Source organism: Varroa destructor, unplaced genomic scaffold (assembly GCF_002443255.2).
Source record: "Varroa destructor unplaced genomic scaffold, Vdes_3.0 BEIS01000004.1, whole genome shotgun sequence".
Taxonomy (NCBI): Eukaryota; Metazoa; Arthropoda; class Arachnida; order Mesostigmata; family Varroidae; genus Varroa; species Varroa destructor.
In genome coordinates this window covers 20383014-20402485 of record NW_019211457.1, presented here as the reverse complement: position 1 = coordinate 20402485, position 19472 = coordinate 20383014, and the positions used below count along the sequence as shown (strand labels likewise).

At 39.2% G+C, this 19472-nt stretch overlaps 1 protein-coding gene across 16 annotated transcripts in view; it reads left to right on the top strand.

The window, feature by feature from the left end:
* Nucleotides 1–19472, top strand: part of LOC111250514 (agrin-like) — a 232384-nt gene that overhangs the window by 174602 nt on the left and 38310 nt on the right. For all 16 annotated transcript variants that reach the window (XM_086988853.1, XM_086988847.1, XM_086988846.1 and 13 more), the window contains 3 exons: nucleotides 6146–6361; nucleotides 10077–10177; nucleotides 10525–10639. In XM_086988853.1, coding sequence (XP_086844979.1) covers nucleotides 6146–6361; nucleotides 10077–10177; nucleotides 10525–10639 — 432 coding nt within the window. The remainder of the gene's footprint in view (nucleotides 1–6145; nucleotides 6362–10076; nucleotides 10178–10524; nucleotides 10640–19472) is intronic.

Here is a 19472-nt window from a genome sequence, read left to right as displayed (position 1 = left end):
CCCATTTGCGTGCTTAGGCCAGTGCAGCTTTCCGCGCTCCAGACAGCAGCTGGCTAAAATTCGTCAACATTTAATGTAAACACAACGGTCGTTTGTTCTTTGCTTGCCGTTTTCCAAATGATAATTAGACTATGGCACGCTAATTATGGTCCTCGGAAGAAAAAACAATAGGCGCTAGCACGTTTGCTTTGCGCACGTAACTGAAACCACGCATTTTGTTTTTTAAACATTCCCGGTAGAAAATGCCCGTAGATCAAACCGGCAAAAAAAGCTATCAAACAAGGGTATGATTATTCGAAAAGTAAACTGGGCCTATCGCATAACGAATGATATGCTAATCGAAGGTAGAGTAAAGGTGAGTGAAAACAACCTACAGATTAATTATATATTATTGTTCTTTGATCACGCTTTGTAGCATTGACTTCTATTGCCGAGTAATGACTGTGCGCTGTTTCATGTTGAGATAAATTTATTCTTTGAGTCGAGGCAAATTTCTTTAAATAGAGTTCACTGATTAACTAGCACAACTCAGTAACGTAAGTTGAAAATATTTTGGTATGTTAATAATTGTTAGTATATTAAAATCAAATTCAAACTATGTGGAAGAATACTAAATGTTTCAAAGCTTACTGTGTTAGTTATTCAGTTGTCTATACTGATTTATCTTGTAATCTTTCTCTTTCTTTTCATGCAGTCTTCATATTTTGATATATTTAAGCCACTTTTGTCGAAAAAACTATTTAGCCTCAGTAACTTAGACTAAGGGTTCATAGCTGATGGAAGGTCACCCACTATTAACCACTAGTTCTTTTAAATGCTGTGTCCCTAATATATTCTTCCTGGTTCTTTAGAACCTTGAAACCACTAAAAAATGAGAAGTTTTCGAATTTATCTTTTTATTCTTTATTTTACAATTTCGTTCGAGCAACTAAGATAATAAAAAACATTCTAAGCCGCGTTAAACTATAGACGTCATCCTTAAGGTCCTGCGCGTTGCGTTACAAACTACATGTTCTATTATGTGCTGAATATACTAAGCGTGCTGGATAGCATTATACCTCTTTTGCGTTACACTTTGATTAAACTCAAGTACAGAGCTTGTTAACTAGATAAAACGTGAACTTGGGGCCTTTGAATGTTTATGTGTATATCCTGCCTAATCTTGCTGCGATCAGAGAGCGTGCGTAGGGACTATGGGCATGTGTGTGCATTGCAAGCGACTCACTAGGTAGATAGGTACCTAGGCATTTGTACGCAGTTCCTTATGCTGCTGCCTCAGGGTGGTGGTATTAGGAGTAAGGTGAAAGGAGACGTTTTTACATTGAACTCGAGAGGGAGACGAGATGTTCTCTGTGTGCAGGTTGTCGACCAACTCACTGGGATGGTTCAACGAAGCCGGTCAAATCACCTGGGGGAGTACACGCAAAGTGAGATTGAGATGGCGTGAAAGGGCCGGAGACCCCTCGGCCCTCAGTCCATCTCCTATCTACGTTCTTTCTAGGCGGAATCGCTTCGCAAATCAGCTATTTCGATTCCCCATTCGATCCATGCCCGGCAGCCAAACTTCAATTCCCACGTTCAGTTCGTACCTTGAGCTGTGGCGGCAGGCATGATTACAGCGCAGGCTGGTTCTGCGCTGAGACGATTCTCTTCTCACCTGCTCGTTTCCCTGCTTGCGATTATGATGATCAAGGTCTTCGAGTTTGTAACGTGCGAAACGTGTGGGTCGCATCAAGGTAATACATGTGAATGTCGAAGGAGAGCTTGGTCTTGCTGGCGATCGGAAATTTTTTGTTGTGGCAGGCTAAACATGGGTACGTACGTCGAATGAAAAACAATCGAAAAAAAGCAGACCAACCTTCGAGGAAACGATAGCGACTGCGACGGTATGACTATCGGGACACTTCGGGCGTAGTAACGTGCAGCCCGAGCAAAGACAGCTCCGAGATTTAGGGCATGTTGTAGCAGTTTTTTCCGGCAAGAAATTCGAGGTGAATAGAAAGAAACTGTGGACAGTACCAGCTTAGACGATGCTGATTGGTCGGCGGAGTTTTATGCATGTCACAATTACGAGCGGTACGTGTATCTTGTTATGTCGTCTTTTCCTGTACGCCGTAGGCTCGTCTGTGGAAAACCATAATAGTCCTAAGGATCGGCAGCATTAAGAAATATGGTGTTACCTTGCTCTCTGACTGTCATTCAGGATCATTATAAATTTGGGGTGTAGATTGCTTCGACGGCTAACAAAGATGTGATAGTTCTCTATAAAAAGCGTTTCGAATGCCTATGGTCAGCTTTACATCGATGCAGTCTTTGAAAGGTTTCTAGCTGGCGAAGACCGGCTACGGGAAGTGTTGGAGGGTTGCGCTATTGAATTGAACGAGTCACTGTTCAGTTGTGATTGGTGCAAGCGTTACACGCCCGCAACCACTGCACACAGTGTATAACGGTATGCGCATAGCGATTAACTAATTTAGTAAGAGTTTTCTTGCTCGATATAAACGTATGTATCCAGTTTGGTCAAAAGTGTTTTGCCAGTGAAATCGCAACGAATTTCTTTTCTACTGCAAGGAATGGCCTAACGCGCATCTTGAACATCTAGATTTGAATATTGCTATGGATTTAAGCTTGCATATAGCAGCCTTGTTCCGTACATGCCTAAAAACTGTGCTCGAGTGTTCTAAATACAATCGTATAGCACATAATAGTCATTTTCATGTGAAACAAAACAAATGTTTCTTTACAGCATACGATGACCGTATTATATCATACAAAATATGCGGTGGTGAGCAATGCACACCCTAGAGCTGCTATTTCAGTCATAATTCACCTTCGTTCGGTGTTGCCCGCCTCTACTCCCCTAATTCCGCGCTACAGCTTTCGTGGTTAGATTAGCGATCCTGCAAACAAAGGTGCAGATATGGTTGCAGCTGTCGTACAGGTTCCGCTTCAATGAGATTGGTTGATTCCGGTATTCCACGCTGGGCTAGTTCTCGAGTACACGTCCCTTCACACCGTGTGCACCACAGTTACTATACAGGTCGAACGGGTACCAAGTTACTTGTACTAATACTAATATGTTTCTGCTGCCATTACCGAAAGCGTACAACTGTTTAATGCCAGAGCACCGTGTACATTTGCTTGAGAGGCTACTAGGGCGGAAGAGAACGAAGTGTCTTTGCTTTGCCCAAAGAACCGGCCGAAACACACACACACACATTCTAATTCACCCATGTAACATCCACGTTAGCAACAAACATTTGACAATATAAAGGAGGCACAAGCGAAAGCTTTACTTCCTGCCGCTTGCCACGTAGTCGGACAACTCTCAGACCCGCCATGTCAGCTTATAAAACGATGTTACACGTACTCCTCCCCTTACGCTTCCCGCCACTGCTTTACTAAAAACCGGGACGAGGTAGCCGATCGTTGTATCAATTCCATATTAGGTAGTAAGACTAGGATTCCCAAACTTTTTTTGTCCTGCTTCAGAGAGCCTAGGCTTAATTACGCCTGGTACCTCTTTCGACTCTAAGAAAGTATATATACATATATATATATATAGACGTTTTTTCGAATATATTTTCGAGCAGTATGTCGGAAGACCTTTACAACGTATTTATTCAACTATTCATTATTTATTTATTTCTCAAGGTAAATCAAATAAAGTTGTCTGATTCACGAAGTATTCTACAATTCCACAATTTTCAGAGTTCCAACAAACTTTCACGAGTGGTTCTTCTATGTTCAAACTGCACATTTGACAAATTATGAAATTATTGTTCCGTGCATGGGTTGCTTACGTAGTATATTTTCCTAAAATCTTTCGTAAATCACGCCCAGCACTCGTACAATAACTAGTTCATACTAGCCGGAAATCACGGGACACCTAGCACCGTACTTACCTGCATATCTGCTACCTACAACCCATCACGAGAAAGCTTCGAAAAAAATTTACGTTCAGGGCGACCTATCACAGCGTGTAGTTTCAAAAATACAACAACTGACGTTGGAAGATCCCTGAACCACCTTCAGAGAGCTCACAAGGAAGTCAAGCAGCTCACACGAGCTATATCAGTCCATTTGAAAAAATCGTTTGAAGGGAACACGCTTAAGTGCCATCTGTAAGGTTCTAAGTAGAAGCAGCGTTTATTTGTTTAACCATATTTACATTGAATATTTATTATCTAACTTGTGCATAATGAGTTCACGAATGTTTGGGACCGACTGCTTTAGCGCCTCAAAAGCATCACGCAGTCAACGCTAGCAGTACAGCTCCCGGAGCCAATAGGTATTTATATATGCAGCGTACAGCGTAATCTAATACACAAAATCGGTAGATGTCCCTGAAGAAAATATCTATGCACCTAATCTACCAAAACAAATGAAAAAATGATACCCATATTGTCCCCGAGATGCATCTGGGTGAAGCATTCATCTGTGGTCGTATGCGGAAATACCGGGAGCTGTATTTCTTCGTAACAATAGTTAGACCTTGTTTTATTTACTTTATCCGATTTCCAAAACTTTATGTATCTAACACTGCTGCCAGTTATGAGGTGGCATGACAAAATATCGAATAAAATTCATTAATGCATTATACTAATATAGAAAAAAATCATTTTCGAACATGATATGATGAGAAACTGTAGAACCTGTTTGTCGTATATGGTATCGACATCATCGTGTCCCTGCCTTAGTAGTTTCTTAGTATTTTATGATAATATCATCGTTACACAGATGTCTGCTATTGCCCACCGTTATCACTATACCCTAAGCTACGAGGTAAACATATGGCAAGAAGAGCTTGTTTGAACCGAAAGCCTTTTGGCCTAGGCTAGCGAAAGCGCTCCCATGCTTCTGGGCTTCATTACCCCATACGCTTGTGCTGTTCCTACAGCCCCAACTAAAATATCACTTAGAACCAGATTTTACCGGGACCTTGTCCTCTGCGGGTATACCATAATATCAATAGAAATAATAATAATAATTATAAGCCTACAATAGCTAAGGTTGTTACTTTGTAGGTTCAGCTATTTTTGAAGAAAATTTTCAATGATGTCGGTTGCAGCGGAGAGTGGGTGGAATAACGTTGTGTCACTTTCAAACGACAAAGCTATGCATCAAAAAGATATATTTTTGAAACAATTTCCTATCATAATATAATAGTAGGAAACTTTCTTTACGATCATCTGTATTTTAATGTACAACAACAATGTACAAATATCAGTATACGTTTTACTCGAATATGATATGTTCGAAAGAAAACAGTTACGGTTTCTGTCCGGTAATGCGATTGCACGTAGCACTGAACTGAAATTAACATTCGTAACCTTTGCCTCTCGTGCACAACGATATGATCGCACGCGTTTTCCGTCTACATTGTAGAAGCACATCGTCGTGAAAGTACGATGTGCTTACACAAATTCATTCTCCTTTTTCAATAACAAACAACGAGACGCGGCTTACCCAACGGTGAAGTTAATGCAAAGATATCCCAGTCTATTGATTACAGAAGTTGGGCTCATTTTGTGTGGTTCTCTTTACGCCTGCTGCATACTTCTTTTTTAGAGAGCGGTTTGGAAGATTCAATCAATGGGCGATTCGTAAAGTTTTTGTTCAAATTTCTCAAAGTGGTCGGCGGCGTCATCAGCGTTTGGTCGATGCTGTATACTATGGCATCAGCCTCCTCAACAAGATCTGTTGTCTTTGGCAGAAAGATAATATGATCTGTTGACATAGGCAAAAATACTATAATCCTTGCTGAACTTCAGTTCCACTGCCTCTGCTGCATAGTGTCGAATAGAAAGGCAGTAATAACCGTTCTCGGTCCTTATCTATTGCTACGAACATCGGATTCAAACCACTCTGCTTAGATATAATAGATTCTGGCTCGCTAATATCTCAGGCACTTTGCGCAAAAGTAATAGATCATCTGCAAATATGTATGTACATGATCTAGTGATCGCATAAATCATGCTGTTTTATACTTAGCTGATTTCTCTCTCTACTGGCCACAGCGTCTTTGGAATCATGCTTTGTACAGAGTAGTCAATCTTCGAGGAAGTTCTGAAAAACAGACAATGTGCCTTATTGTGATGTATCTTTATAATATATGAGTCCTATCATATTCGTCCTGTTTCAGATCCGTGCCAGTCGGTGAAGTGTCCTGAGCACCAGGTGTGCCAATTAGATCAACAGCGGAACGCCGTTTGCCAATGCAATTCGCAGTGTCCACGGGAAGTACGGCCTGTTTGCGGATCCAATGGAAAAACATATTCGAACGAGTGCGCGTTAAGAGTCGAGGGGTGCACAACACGAAGGGCCATACGAGTGCTGTACCAAAAGGAGTGTGACTCAGGTAAGAACATTGTTCGACAACGAAGTGGCCGAAGCAAACTAGCAGTTTTATGACTATAATGTTGGCAAAGTAAGAATTGGGTAGAGCATGTCCAGATGCGACGACATTTGGAAATTGCCAAGATTTGGCAAATTTTAGATATTAAGTAATACTTAGAAAAAACGGCCCGTTTTCTTACTAGGCTAGAAAAGTGCAATAGTTCCAAGCTGTGCCCATGCCTCCGAACGTAATTAGATGACATGCTAGACAAATTAAGGATAATATGCCCAATAGAAAAATTTGACGGTAATCAGATATTTTATTCCAGCAACGCGTCCTGCACCCATTACTTCCAGTCTCCTGATAAGCATGAACATATTAATGTAATTAACATTAACCATAAGTTAAAATCTTTATCTGATGCTTTTTCGTACCTTGATTGTCGTGCGTGCGTAAACTTTGTCGGGCCTTTTTCTGAGAGTGGAAAAACCGGTACTGTAATTATACAGATTATTTTAAGTCGAAAGTGACTGATATAGGTAAATACACCTGTGATTTTGTCATTTTCGAGAGTCGAGAAATACACTATGGTTTGCATTTAAATCTACGATCTATAAAGGTATCACGGCACAAGGTTAGGTTAGGTTAGGTTAGGCATAAAAAGTGAACGGAGTAAATCCGTTACTTGTAGAGATAATTGTTTTTGTGGGCGAAGGGCAAAGCGGCTCCCATGTTTCAAAACAGACATTTTATAGTCGTGTCTTACAGCACGAATATGGAAGGCGGGACGTAAGTTGTTGAACTGCCTGACAATAACAGGCTTTTAGTTAATTCAATTCATACAAACTAACACCCAATAACATTCCATTTCAGTGCTTACGAGCGGCACGTCGTTTCAGAAACTATCGCAGCATTAACTAAACAAATGACGTAACAAGCAGTACGCAGTTCACTGGAAGAAGTTTAACCGCATGCTTTCTGAACTACACCCACAGCCTAACACTGTTCGAATTCAGGGTTCGCTGATTTTTTTGTCACACATTCTACAGGTTACAACTCCCATGGCGCATACAATAAATATTACTGCATTTTACCGGAAGACAGATACCTTATTACAGACAGGTATAGCTGCCACGAGCTCATACGAAGAGATCCCGATTTTGAGATGCAAGCAAGTGACGCGGTGTAGTAAGCCGTATAAACACAGATAACATTAATTTTTATAACGCGTTGTTGCCCGTCGACTTTGGCTGCGTTTCGCACTTGACTCTAATCTTCCAATGACATATTGTTAAAGCATGATCAGAATAGGTTTATGAAAATCTCAAGAATCTGGACCGCTTCAGAGAATTTACAAGCTCCCCACAGGGAAACGTTTTAGCTGAAACCTGGCAACCGTTAATCATAATCTAGATAGGTACAAAACAAGCCATGAACGAATTGATTTGAGTATGTACAAATAGAGTGGGAATAGAAGTTAAGTAGAGTTTCTCATACGGACTTAACAAGTACCGGATGCCGGACTGGATGGAGAGCCAATGTCGTCATACTTAAAACTAGCGAAAAACATTGAATACCTAAGTTTCAGAGCCGATTTCCCAGTTATCATGGTAGTTGTTTAATGTTTTTCTGTGTTAAACACTGGCGTCCAGACACGCCATAATATACTTCTACCAGTGACTACGTACGTCGGTGTATCTGTCGCAGAGATTTATTGATATTTCAACCCACGGCAAAAACCTAACGGTGGCACTGCAGCATCTGGAATCCATTATTTGAAGAAGCTATTCTATGTAACACTACGTATGATTCTATGTAGCGGACAGTTTTAGTCCTCCCTTTCCTTCTTGTCCACTGAAAATATCCAACATACTTTAACCCAGTTCTATTAGATAGCGCTTAGCCAAGACGGCACTTGGTTTATTTGCATAATGCTTACGAGCGATCTTATAAAGGAAACTATTCCAAAGTTTCAGTTGTTCCTTCCGGTTTACCTTCTTTGCCGCTTTGTGTGCGCATATTTAGGTTTGCTGTTTGGGCTCCTTTGGTCCGAAACCACAGATTTTTTAAAGATATTCCGCTCGATATGTGTCAGCTTACGAGTACGATATCTCGAATAAATTGGATCCCATTAGGAGACTTTCCACGAAGCCCTATCGAAGCTATGCTCCAAATGATTTGCTACCTGGTACATCAAAGCGTTTTCATTCAGTGACAAGCATAATATTTCCCTGTTCTCATTATTATCCGAACTGGACTAATAGTTGGTAGATGTATCATCACAGTTTAAACGGACTGACAGATATAATAGACAGGCATTTGTCTAGATGTTACCGCGCGATGTCCACACCGCGGTTCTTTTTTGAGACTCGCGATGTCTAATAATGTGGTGTCTTTTCTAAAACCATTTTCTTGCAACAGGCAAGTACAAGCTAAATGGAAAGCAGTTGTTAAGATAGCGTGCCTAAATAAGTATAAATTAATGATTCAATTTGCCAAATATTGTGCGCAGGATTGCTTTGTCTGAGGAGGATATGTGCATTACGAACCCTCTCATCAAAAATGCGTTGCCATAAAAAGCAGAATGGCTATATCCACGTTAAATATAATAATTCCCCCTAGCCTTTAAGTTCCTTCTTCACGTATGATAAGCTATTCAGTAGAACGTAAGTACCTTAGAACTTCGACTAATGCAGTTTAAACGGATACAAGACTGTACTCGTGGATTCTGGACAAGCATCTGAACAACTTTGAACGATTCTTCGGAAGTTTACTTTACACTGCTACTTGTTACTAATGTTTTATTTTTTTATATTGATGAAAGTGTACCTCAGGCTATGACAAGCTAACAAGTTTTTTTTTATACCATAATATAATATTACTAGATGGAAATTATTAGTTTTATAGAAATTATCCGGATTTGTAGATAAGATGTTGATAGGTTTACATGATATAATGTTTATAATCAAGATATGCTCACTTAAACGCGGGAGGGTGCCCATGAACCATAAAAGAAGCTTTTTTTGAGTTAGGTTTTCGGACTGACTCCGTGATGGTACAGCGGTAACGTGTTCGTCGATTAAGTTTAGAAATACTGTCTGAAGTTGGCTATCGACGTTTCATGCTGAGAACCAGCAGTCTGAAGCAATGCTCAATGGCAGTACCGAACTTGAAATATTTATTTAGTTTAGGGACCTACGAGACGTATTTTTAGGCAAAAATAGCACAGAAACCGCTAGCCATAATCAAACGTATTCTCACATTTTTCGTGCAATCAAAAACTATCAGTTCGGTTGTTTTGTGCATCTCGTTTTTGCCACAGATGCAAAGCACGGCCAATGGCTTTATAGATAAAATACACGTATTTAGATAAATGGGAATATCTCGTTGAAACCAAGCTATATGTGTTGGCGAGCCTTTGCTGGAACATTCGCCTGTATTATATTGGTTAAATGATACTTGTTGATAGCGTGACATCGGAACATTTCACTATATCTGCACATTACCGATCAGAATCACATTTGCCGCTACTGCGAAGCAATAATTGTAACTTGTTCAACGCTCCTAAACAATGTTTAAACGAGTGTTCTCCACAAAGTTTGTAGCTCTAAGTTAAGAATACAAGTAGAATAATCAGTACTCTATTTTGTCCGGGTATTGCCTTACTATTATATAAACTATAGACTGGCCGTAGTATAAATCTAAGAAAATAAATGTATACATGTTTTGATTACAGTACTAAATCCATGTCGTGCCGTGAATTGCGGCCCAGCCCAAGAATGTGAGATTGACAGACAAGGAACCGCAATCTGCAGTTGTCCGCCTCCATGTGAACAGGTAGATTATTTCAAGTTTACTTTTTAGTTAGCTATCCTTCATTCCCTGTTATTACATACAATACGGTATCAGTAATATAAATAGGCTAAGCAACAGCCGCCTCCGGTTTGACAGTGGGATATGGCAGCGGCCACGCCTCAGTTCGGCATAATTCCCTGTCTACTGATCAAACAAACTTTCTTTAATACTGAAAGGGTCTTTAGATAGAAAATGCGTTATACTAGAGATTTTGGGGTATTACAATGACCACATACACAATGCCGAGAGTGCTGTCCGGTGTTATATCTGAAGTTTATTTGCTTTTGAATATATTCGGTTTTAATCTGAAGTTGGGTTTTACACAACAGGTGGTTCGTCCTGTATGCGGAACAGATGGTACAACATACGATTCAATGTGTGAACTACACAGGACAGCATGTTTGCAGAACAGCGACGTTCAAGTCTCCTACAGCGGCACGTGTGGTAAGTATATTTCGTTACTATTGACCAACAAAATACAGTAAGCGTAAAGAATTAAAAGTAACTTAGCTACATAGCAACTTCGATAATATTGTTTATAAGGGCGTACTGTAAATCGTAAACGTTCATAAGCATCCTAGTTAGTTACTTTTTCAAGATTTTTTTTGTCATGATTTGTGCAAGTACTGCCATTCTGGAGCACATGAAGCCTTGGAACGTCTCACTCTCAAGTTTTCTCACATGCTACACAGAATATAGGGCCGTCTCACCGACCAAATCGTTTTTGTGTACTTTAGCATCGCAGGCGAATATTAAATCCTGTCCTTCAAGGGTATAAGGTTAGCCGTATTTGGATGCACTAAAACATATATTCTTATATTCACAAATAATTATTTTCATAGACCATAAATAAAAAGCTGTGGCAAGATATAAACACAGGTGTTCGAGGTCCTTTTGAAGTATCGCTTGGCTATATCCAGTTTCTCTCTCTCTCTCTCTCTCTCTCTCTCTCTCTGGAAGCTATATATATGTCTGTGTACTTGGAATTGACGATTCTATCAGGGATACGTCCACAAGTGTAAAGAACTATTACGCAGGGGTACGTCTCTAACAGTACACGATAATCGTCGCAGGGTCCGTTTTGGAATCTAATTAATGTACGAGATGATTTAAAAGATTGAGAAGCATGTCAATTAGTCATGTACTTCTGCGTTGACTCACTTGTCGCAATCGATTCGTAGAGATCCTACAACATCGCCGGCTCCGGGAACTTCCAAAAATCTATATAACTGTCGGTTATGCAAGCATAATCCGTAAAAGCAGGCATTGCCAAGTAATTGATTTAGGTCGCTTTTACTTCTTATGTTCAGATAAAAATAGATTTTAATTAGATATCTCATGACAACGCCATATTGAACGTTATTCTTTCTTTCATCGTTCTCTCATCCTATTTTTCAATGCAGTGTCCTTTTGCCATCTTTCTAGGGTTTTGTTCACATAGTTCATTTAGTAGCTTTCGTTTTCGATCTGAGAAACGATTTCTCAAAACTTTTTTCGTGAGATGTCGTTTTCAAAAAAAATGAAATTACATTTTAGGCTTAGGAATGGCGTGTTGATTTCTTTCCGGTAATTTCTATTAACGTGATTTAACTATTTTTTGAACGTTTGCGGAGGGCTCGTTATGACTGCTAGAATCTTGCCTGTGCAGTATTCACTGAAATAATCACGGAGACAAGAGTATATCTCTGTAAACAATTATATTCGTTTGATCTATGCTGGTGATTCAAGTTATCCACAGTAGCACGTAACACATAAACAAATCAATATTAACTTCCTGTAATTCATTACTAAAAAAAAACTGTCTGTAATCTTTGAACAATTTAACAAAAATAACAATAATGAAACACGAACATCTGACATGTTCCAGCGATTTTTTCCACTTTTTATAAATACGGTCAGACTCCATGAGCTGATTCTTCTGGTTCTAGAGTATATACGCATTTGTATTGTCTCAAAACAATTATATATAGCATACAATGTGAATCTATGAATTAATCAATGCAGCCTTCATTCACGGTGATTAGAGCTTCAATGAGGAACTTAAACCCAATAGTCATTTTCAAAATATTCTTTCGTTAATTGGCAGAGTTCAAATACGCTGTATGGGGAAGTTTCTGTATGAAAAATCCAAGTGTATCAAAAATCGCTTCGTTAGCCATTTTAGTGATAGTTTGAGCTTTTTTTTTCAGTCAATAACGTATCGAATATCTTCTAGTTTTTGTCACGGAAATCAGAAGCCGCACGTAAACCGCCGATTTCGGATGTGAATGAAGTTTATATTTTAACGGGGTCGAGTTAAGTAATAGCTCATTTTATCTTAATTTTTTAAAACATTATATTATTGTACATCATGAGGAGTACGTTGTTTTGCTCTAAAAAAAAAAAGGGTTTTACCTAGTATCAACAATGCAGGCAGATTCACACACAGCCGTTACAACAAACAGCCTGACAAAGATGATCTCAATTTAGGTGTTGTACCCCTACATCTGGTAGTGACGAAGCACTGGTGTTGGCACAGGTATCAGCACCTTGTATTTATATAGAGATAATGACGGAAATATCTAGGATTGGATATAATATTGGTACGCGTCTTAACACTTAACTGCGCTATCTGCGTATGTGTCCCAACATGTGGTTTATGATCGTATGCGTTTTAGGTTAGTTTATCCCTAGTATGCTTTGTGTGCTCAAACCAGATCCCTTTCCTCGGCTGTTGAAACGACACCCATGCACATTTGGCCATACGCATCACGGCGTTGCCTGCAACCGATCGCCTTTTTAATTGTAGGTTTCTTTGAGTAGATGTCGGAACACACGCGTTCAACCCCTTACGCTTCCGACTATGGTAACCTTCACACCAAACCATTACCTTTCTAACCTGTTAATGCATGCCGGAACCATATGCAAACGCTTCAACGCACATTGCACCGTTTTTCGAATGCATGCATGTCCACTCGTCTTCCCGAAGTGGCAGGACATGAGTGTGGCTTCAGCCTGAGCACGTGTGATTCACAACAGCGCTGCGTTCCCTTTGATTGACTACAGGATTTCGTTGACAGGTACGTACTCAGAAATTCTGCTTCAGTATCAGTGATCCTGTTTAAACGAGGGTCCGTCCATTGCTTTTTCCTGACAAAACCTTTCTCTATAAGAGGCAACATCAGGAACGTGATACCCGAGATAAGCTCTTTGTTTTATGCTACGACAACGCATCGAACTCTTAACGTGAGGTGCTTTGTGCACTACAACAAACACAAAAGCCTGCTTTACTCCGTACGCTACTTGCGGATTCTGCCGACGGTGGGATTTCGACTATGCAGGGGTGCATTCAGTAGTCGTGTACAAACCTTTCCAAAGCTGTGAAATGAGGTGTCAAGGCCACAGTGAAGTAGCTTACGAAGTCATAGTACCGGCACGATTCCTTGTCTACTAGACGCGCCTTGAAATCGACGCCTTCCAACACATCGCGGATAAGCGTGTACATGTCATCATCACCTCTTCAGACCCGGATATAATATTTAGCTGCGTGGAATGGTAGTATTCGTGGAAACCGCTTGAATGAACGAGTCTCGAACTCATCTCGCCTGGTTGTATTGTCCAAAATGATTTGAACTAGGTAGCCTGAAGTAGGCTGATTGAGCTCTAAAAGCAAGCTAAGCAGGCATTTACGGGGCCAGCTTTAAACGCTCCCCGCTGTCTCTAACGTGTTAATCCATTACTCAGGCCTCGACCAGCCAAAAATTGTAGATCCGACGATAACGCGACTCTTTGTAGACCTCCTACAAAACCCCCCAGCACGGCTTCTAATCTCGTGGTTTGATTGACCATCTCATCCATTTTTGAACTAACTACCCTATTGGGTGAGATGATTTGCTGTTTTCGCGCTGCCACCAGTTGCAGTGATGACATACTGATACTGGCAAAAATGTGACTTATTTGCCCTACACTTCATTCGTATATAGCAGCGGCGACGGATACAACTACCCAGTTCAATATATATGTATATATATATATATATATATATGGCTATAGAGTGGTCTCTTTTTCACCTTTTGGCAAAAGTGAACAAAAATTTCGCATCATTTGATCTGTTTTTCTCATAAAACGAAATTACGCATAAAGTATGTAGATGTCTTAAACAATTTTGTTATCTGACAAATACTCCTAAACATGAGACGCCCAAATCAAGTTCTTTTTGGTCCATATCAACTGTCGCCAATAGGTTCCTGAGACGCTGAGCTTCTCAACAGCTTGCATCTACCAGCATATAGCAGTCATTTAGTATATTTTCTGCTTGTAGTGTTGGAATGACAGCGAGCTAAGATAAATTAATAAATAAAAATGAACTATTTTTTATTTACTGCAACCAACCTTGACAAAAGCGCGCTCTAATGCCATTTTGATCTCAATACTAACCAGGTTCATGCGTAGGCCTAATATCCTTCCAATGTGTTTACGGCAAAGTACTTGCAATTTTTTTTACGCTTTTCTCTCTTAGCAAACGTTCTGCTGTATGACGTTTAGCTCACCTGTGACAGGTTAACGTCGGTCATTTTAAAAAATTTTTTCATTATCCCGCCACACTGCATAAACCACAGATTAAACAATTTTTATCGTATATCTTGAAAGTACTGTTTGGGAACTTATGGAAGAGTCTGCACTGTTCAATGAAAGCAAGTAGCCTATATCGGTAGATTCTTGAAGAAACAATCATTCTATAATTACGATATTCTATTTTATAGTAAATGAAAATCTTACTGACGTATAATTGTGAGTGCTAGATACAAATACAAATAGAGACAAAGTTGGATATCCCAGGTAATAACAAATACTTTTTGGCTTCTTTATTTTTCGCTATATTGTAGATTTCGTCGCTTTACGGAATGGTACATTTTAACGCATCAATAAAAACGTGGAACCTCAATGAAAATAAGGACAGGTCCATTTAGCGTGTATATGAATGCATACCATTACTGCAGACGCATCCCCTATATATTCAAATTATTTTTAGTCTATTCATGATTACGTTTTCTGCGCCCCAAGAGGTTTATATCTGTTAATTACATATCTCTGCATGAAACAGCTTACCCATCTACTAGTAGCTTGCAAACTTCGTACGTTCTAGCATATCTGAGTCTGTCTATTTTTTTCAATAACATGCAATATCTTAATGTTCCTTATGTACATTTTTATGTTTCTAGTATATAAACAGTAACTTCAACATTGAGCTATCTTTATATTATATTATATATACATATAATTTGATATTTAAAACAATCGTTTGATGACTAACCTATTTGGCATGTACTAGAATAAACTTATATGCATTGAAATAATTGCTTATAAATAATTCCTAGGCACACACTTTCAGGATAGCAATAAACTAAAACGCCCATATGCTTCAATAGAGTGGAAACAACTCACTCGCATAGATCAATACGTTATAATATTATACCGTATGAATGTTGGTAAGTTGCCTACCGCCTAACTTGAGGTCAATTGTGTACAAAGATAAACAATTGCAAAGCTAAATCCTTCCTAAGAAACAGGAAATTTCATCACACCTACATCATCTGGTGCACTGGCTGCACAAAGATTACCTTAGCATTTATCTACTGCTTGGTGTAATTGAATTATGTGAAATCCGTGAGCATCTGCATAGGATAAAGCAACTTTAGTTAGGCTTAAATTAATCTACAGAAACAAGCATTGTTTAATTTACAATAAAATATTGCCTAATAGTAAATCCAATCTAAGGCGTACAGACAGAGTGAATCGATCAGTTTGCAGCATCGCTGCCTTACCAAAGTATTTCACACGCATGATATCAAGTACAATTTAGGACAACTCTAATTGTCCTAACTGAAACCGACCTTGTTAGGATCGTTGCAAACTCTAGTTCTGTATATGTTCGTGTTCTATGTATTCCATATATAATAGTTTGTAAAAGCTTTGTATCATTTTGCGTGAGCTGATTATAGTTGAACTTCGATGAACGGCTCACACACTTTGCTACAGTAGATTGAATCACAAGTGACGGGAAACGCACACAGCTTTGGTGTGGGTAGGGAAAAGCTTCGTGACCGATGACGTGCGGGATGCTGGAAATAGGGTGGGTGTGATAGCAAACGGAAAAAGAAAGGTTGCCACTAAGCTTCTGGCAAGGAACACCACATTCAGTAGGCATAATCCATCTTTTGGCTAGAAAGCAGAAGACTTGAAAAAGCAGAAGACGCAAGATCACTTACAATATCTCAAAGATCTGTCATGAGTGATGCAAACTTACTAGTGAATCTCAGAGTTGAAAAGCTTCTTTTGTGGCGAGCTAATAGAGCTGAATTTTATGAAAATATTTGTACGCTGGAGGCATTACGAATAAACGTATTACATAATACGTAATCGTGAAAATAAAATCACAGTATAAACGTGTTACTTTCGTAACACGTTTATACTGCGATTTTATTAGAACAGTAATAGTATAATTAATATTCCCACATAGACCGTAGAGTGACTCTCAGCAGCGCGTCACTATGGTTGGATCCTTTTTCGACGGTGCTTTACGATACTGTATATCTATATAAAAACTGAGGTCATATTAAAAGCACTGAGCTATTTTCTAAATTTGTTACGCCCAGCAGAAGCAGGTTGTAGATAGCTTCCTCAGTGCTTTACAATGATGTTGCCGACGCTAATTCTTTAGGAAAAAATCTTACGAAAACGAGGCCTTACTAAGATCATCCACGTATCTTAAAAACTCGATTTCAGTCAGTCATCCATTGCGGATCCCTTCGTGTAGCGCCCTGGTATGTGTGTGCAGTCCAGATACTTACAGAGCAGTATATCATTGCCAGTGAACCGAGGAATGAAGACAGCGGAAAATACCATGTTAGGGGGGTATGAGATGACAGCTTCCAGAGTAGCGCATCAAGAGTCATTGCCAGACATGGTATTACGATATAAGCATCACATAGAAATTGGGTAGGAGGCTTGTCCGCATTCCGTAGGAGACAGAACCGACAAACAGAGTTCATGACAAATACACAGATACCGGCCTAACATAATTATGATCTTATAAGTGCTGAGCCAAACAGTGGCAAACAAATAAAAATATACCGCAATAACATCAGTTTTCCAAGATTTCTATATTTGTACAGACTACGTACCTAGCGCGGGACTAGCTGCCGATCACGTAGTGATGCCTAAAAATGGAGACGAAGGTGAATATCAGTATACTATTCTAGGCAAGCACTAGAATACTACAGACACGGCAACTTGGGGTTATACTTGACAATATTTACTTTAGTATTAATTTCGCACTATTTAGTTCGTCGTATAATATGATAGAGATTTTTAGGCTGGAACTTCTCGAAAGTATTTGTTATGGAAACACCATGGCATTTTTAATAAATGTGATGAACGACAACGTCTACATATACGTGTAGCAGATGACAAACCACTTGGTTACTACCGATTTGCGGGCGAAGTAAACGGAAAGCAAGAAGAGCTCTTGGTCAACATTATTGTCAAACGCCCGTTTGATCAGCCGACGCACCGTGTTTAAGTTGACTTCTAATGGCATAGTATTGAAGTCGTTCATACGAAGCGAAATAGCGGCTAATGATATAGCAGAATGGTAAGCAGAAAGAGGATATGATGTGACTTAACGAACTCTCGACGAACGACTCGATTATATCAGTACCAAGACTTCATCTAAAAAGGAATAAGATGTCTTTTTGAAGGCCACCTCGCTCATGAAAAGGTTTAAGCCTGACGAAGCATTATTTAATGGCGAAGGACAACTCAAATGAGAGTGCTATTTATGTTGGTGATTTTTTTTCTGACATAAAAAAGGAGCAAGAACTTAAATTTTATCATTTTTTTTTTCGGACCAGCTTATTAGAAAATAGTTGTTGTTATAGATTACTTTATTAGCATTAATTAAAGACATTACCATAACTTGCTTCACGCTTAGCTTTACCTGCTAAGAAACTTCTACTAGGAAAATTCTTGAAGAAAAAGGCAGCAGAGCCTACATTATTGTGCCCATCAGCATTTGGGACAACTAATGTATATGAGTTAAAGTTAAATATAGCTAGTATTCTTTATGCGTGACAGGTAGGCGAATCATTTTCAATCTCCCTCCGTTAAATTTTCGTTGGAGCTGTTTTCCATAGCAAACATAACACTTAAGTTTTTATTTTACACTTCAAAGGCTTCCACATGAAATATATTTTACAATAGGAACTACTCTTATATATAGGATTCTTTAAGATAAAGGTGCTTGAAGCGAATTATGTGAAGAACTGATTAGTGCTACGAAATAACTGCATGAACAGTAGAGGGTATCGGTATATTGTATATAACAAATTTCCGCCATATATCCATATTTGAAATTAAGACCTTACACCGAGGCATTTGGTTTGATCCTGAGGCTGCTGCGTTTTATCTCTATTAAGTTGAGTTGATTTTCGAAAAGGATATTTATTTTAGTTTTATTAATTTTTCTTCAAATTACGTATTATTGCGTTTGCTTTACATATTACCTATTTTAAACTGCCGTAGTAAACCTCCTACATTGTTTGTTGTAATTAAGCTAGTGTATTTTTCTTAGTGTCAGGCTTATCCTAACAATTCCGGAGATTGCTTCTACATAATGCAAACTAAGGAAAAATCTGACCTATTTTATTAAATGCTGATTTTTCAATTTTAATATTTACAACCTCACAGGTTAATTATTTTTATGTCAGTCGTTACAATATTCATACGTAAACCATATGCGATTTTGTAGACTGTGCTTTTTTGGTTAAAAGATTTGTATTGCTATTTAAAATCTGCCGATGAATTTTGTCAAAGCCTATCGGTAACGTTCAACTTAAGGGGTGGTGGACCTGCTCAGGCTTGAAGAGCCTTTCTCTTGCTAGTATCAAGTAAAAAGCTGCCGGCAAGCTCCATTACGAAAATGGAACGCCTCTATTCAGGGAAAGACAGTCAAATGTTGGCTTAACAAGGTTGTGCGGGCGCTCCTTCCGCCCATCTGCCCTGCTTTATGTTCCCTCCATAAGAAATTTGTTGTGCAACCGTAAATAACTGAAGTGCCCGAAGGAAGATCATACGTCTTCTAACAGGATCTCACACAGGGCCACAGGAGTCGATTGGTGCAGAGTTGGACGCTTGTGAATACAAACATGTGCAAATATGGTCTCCGATCAGCCTAGATTTGAACCCGTTGGATAACTATATGTGAGCGAGGGTCTAACAAGTTTCCACAAGAACCGTT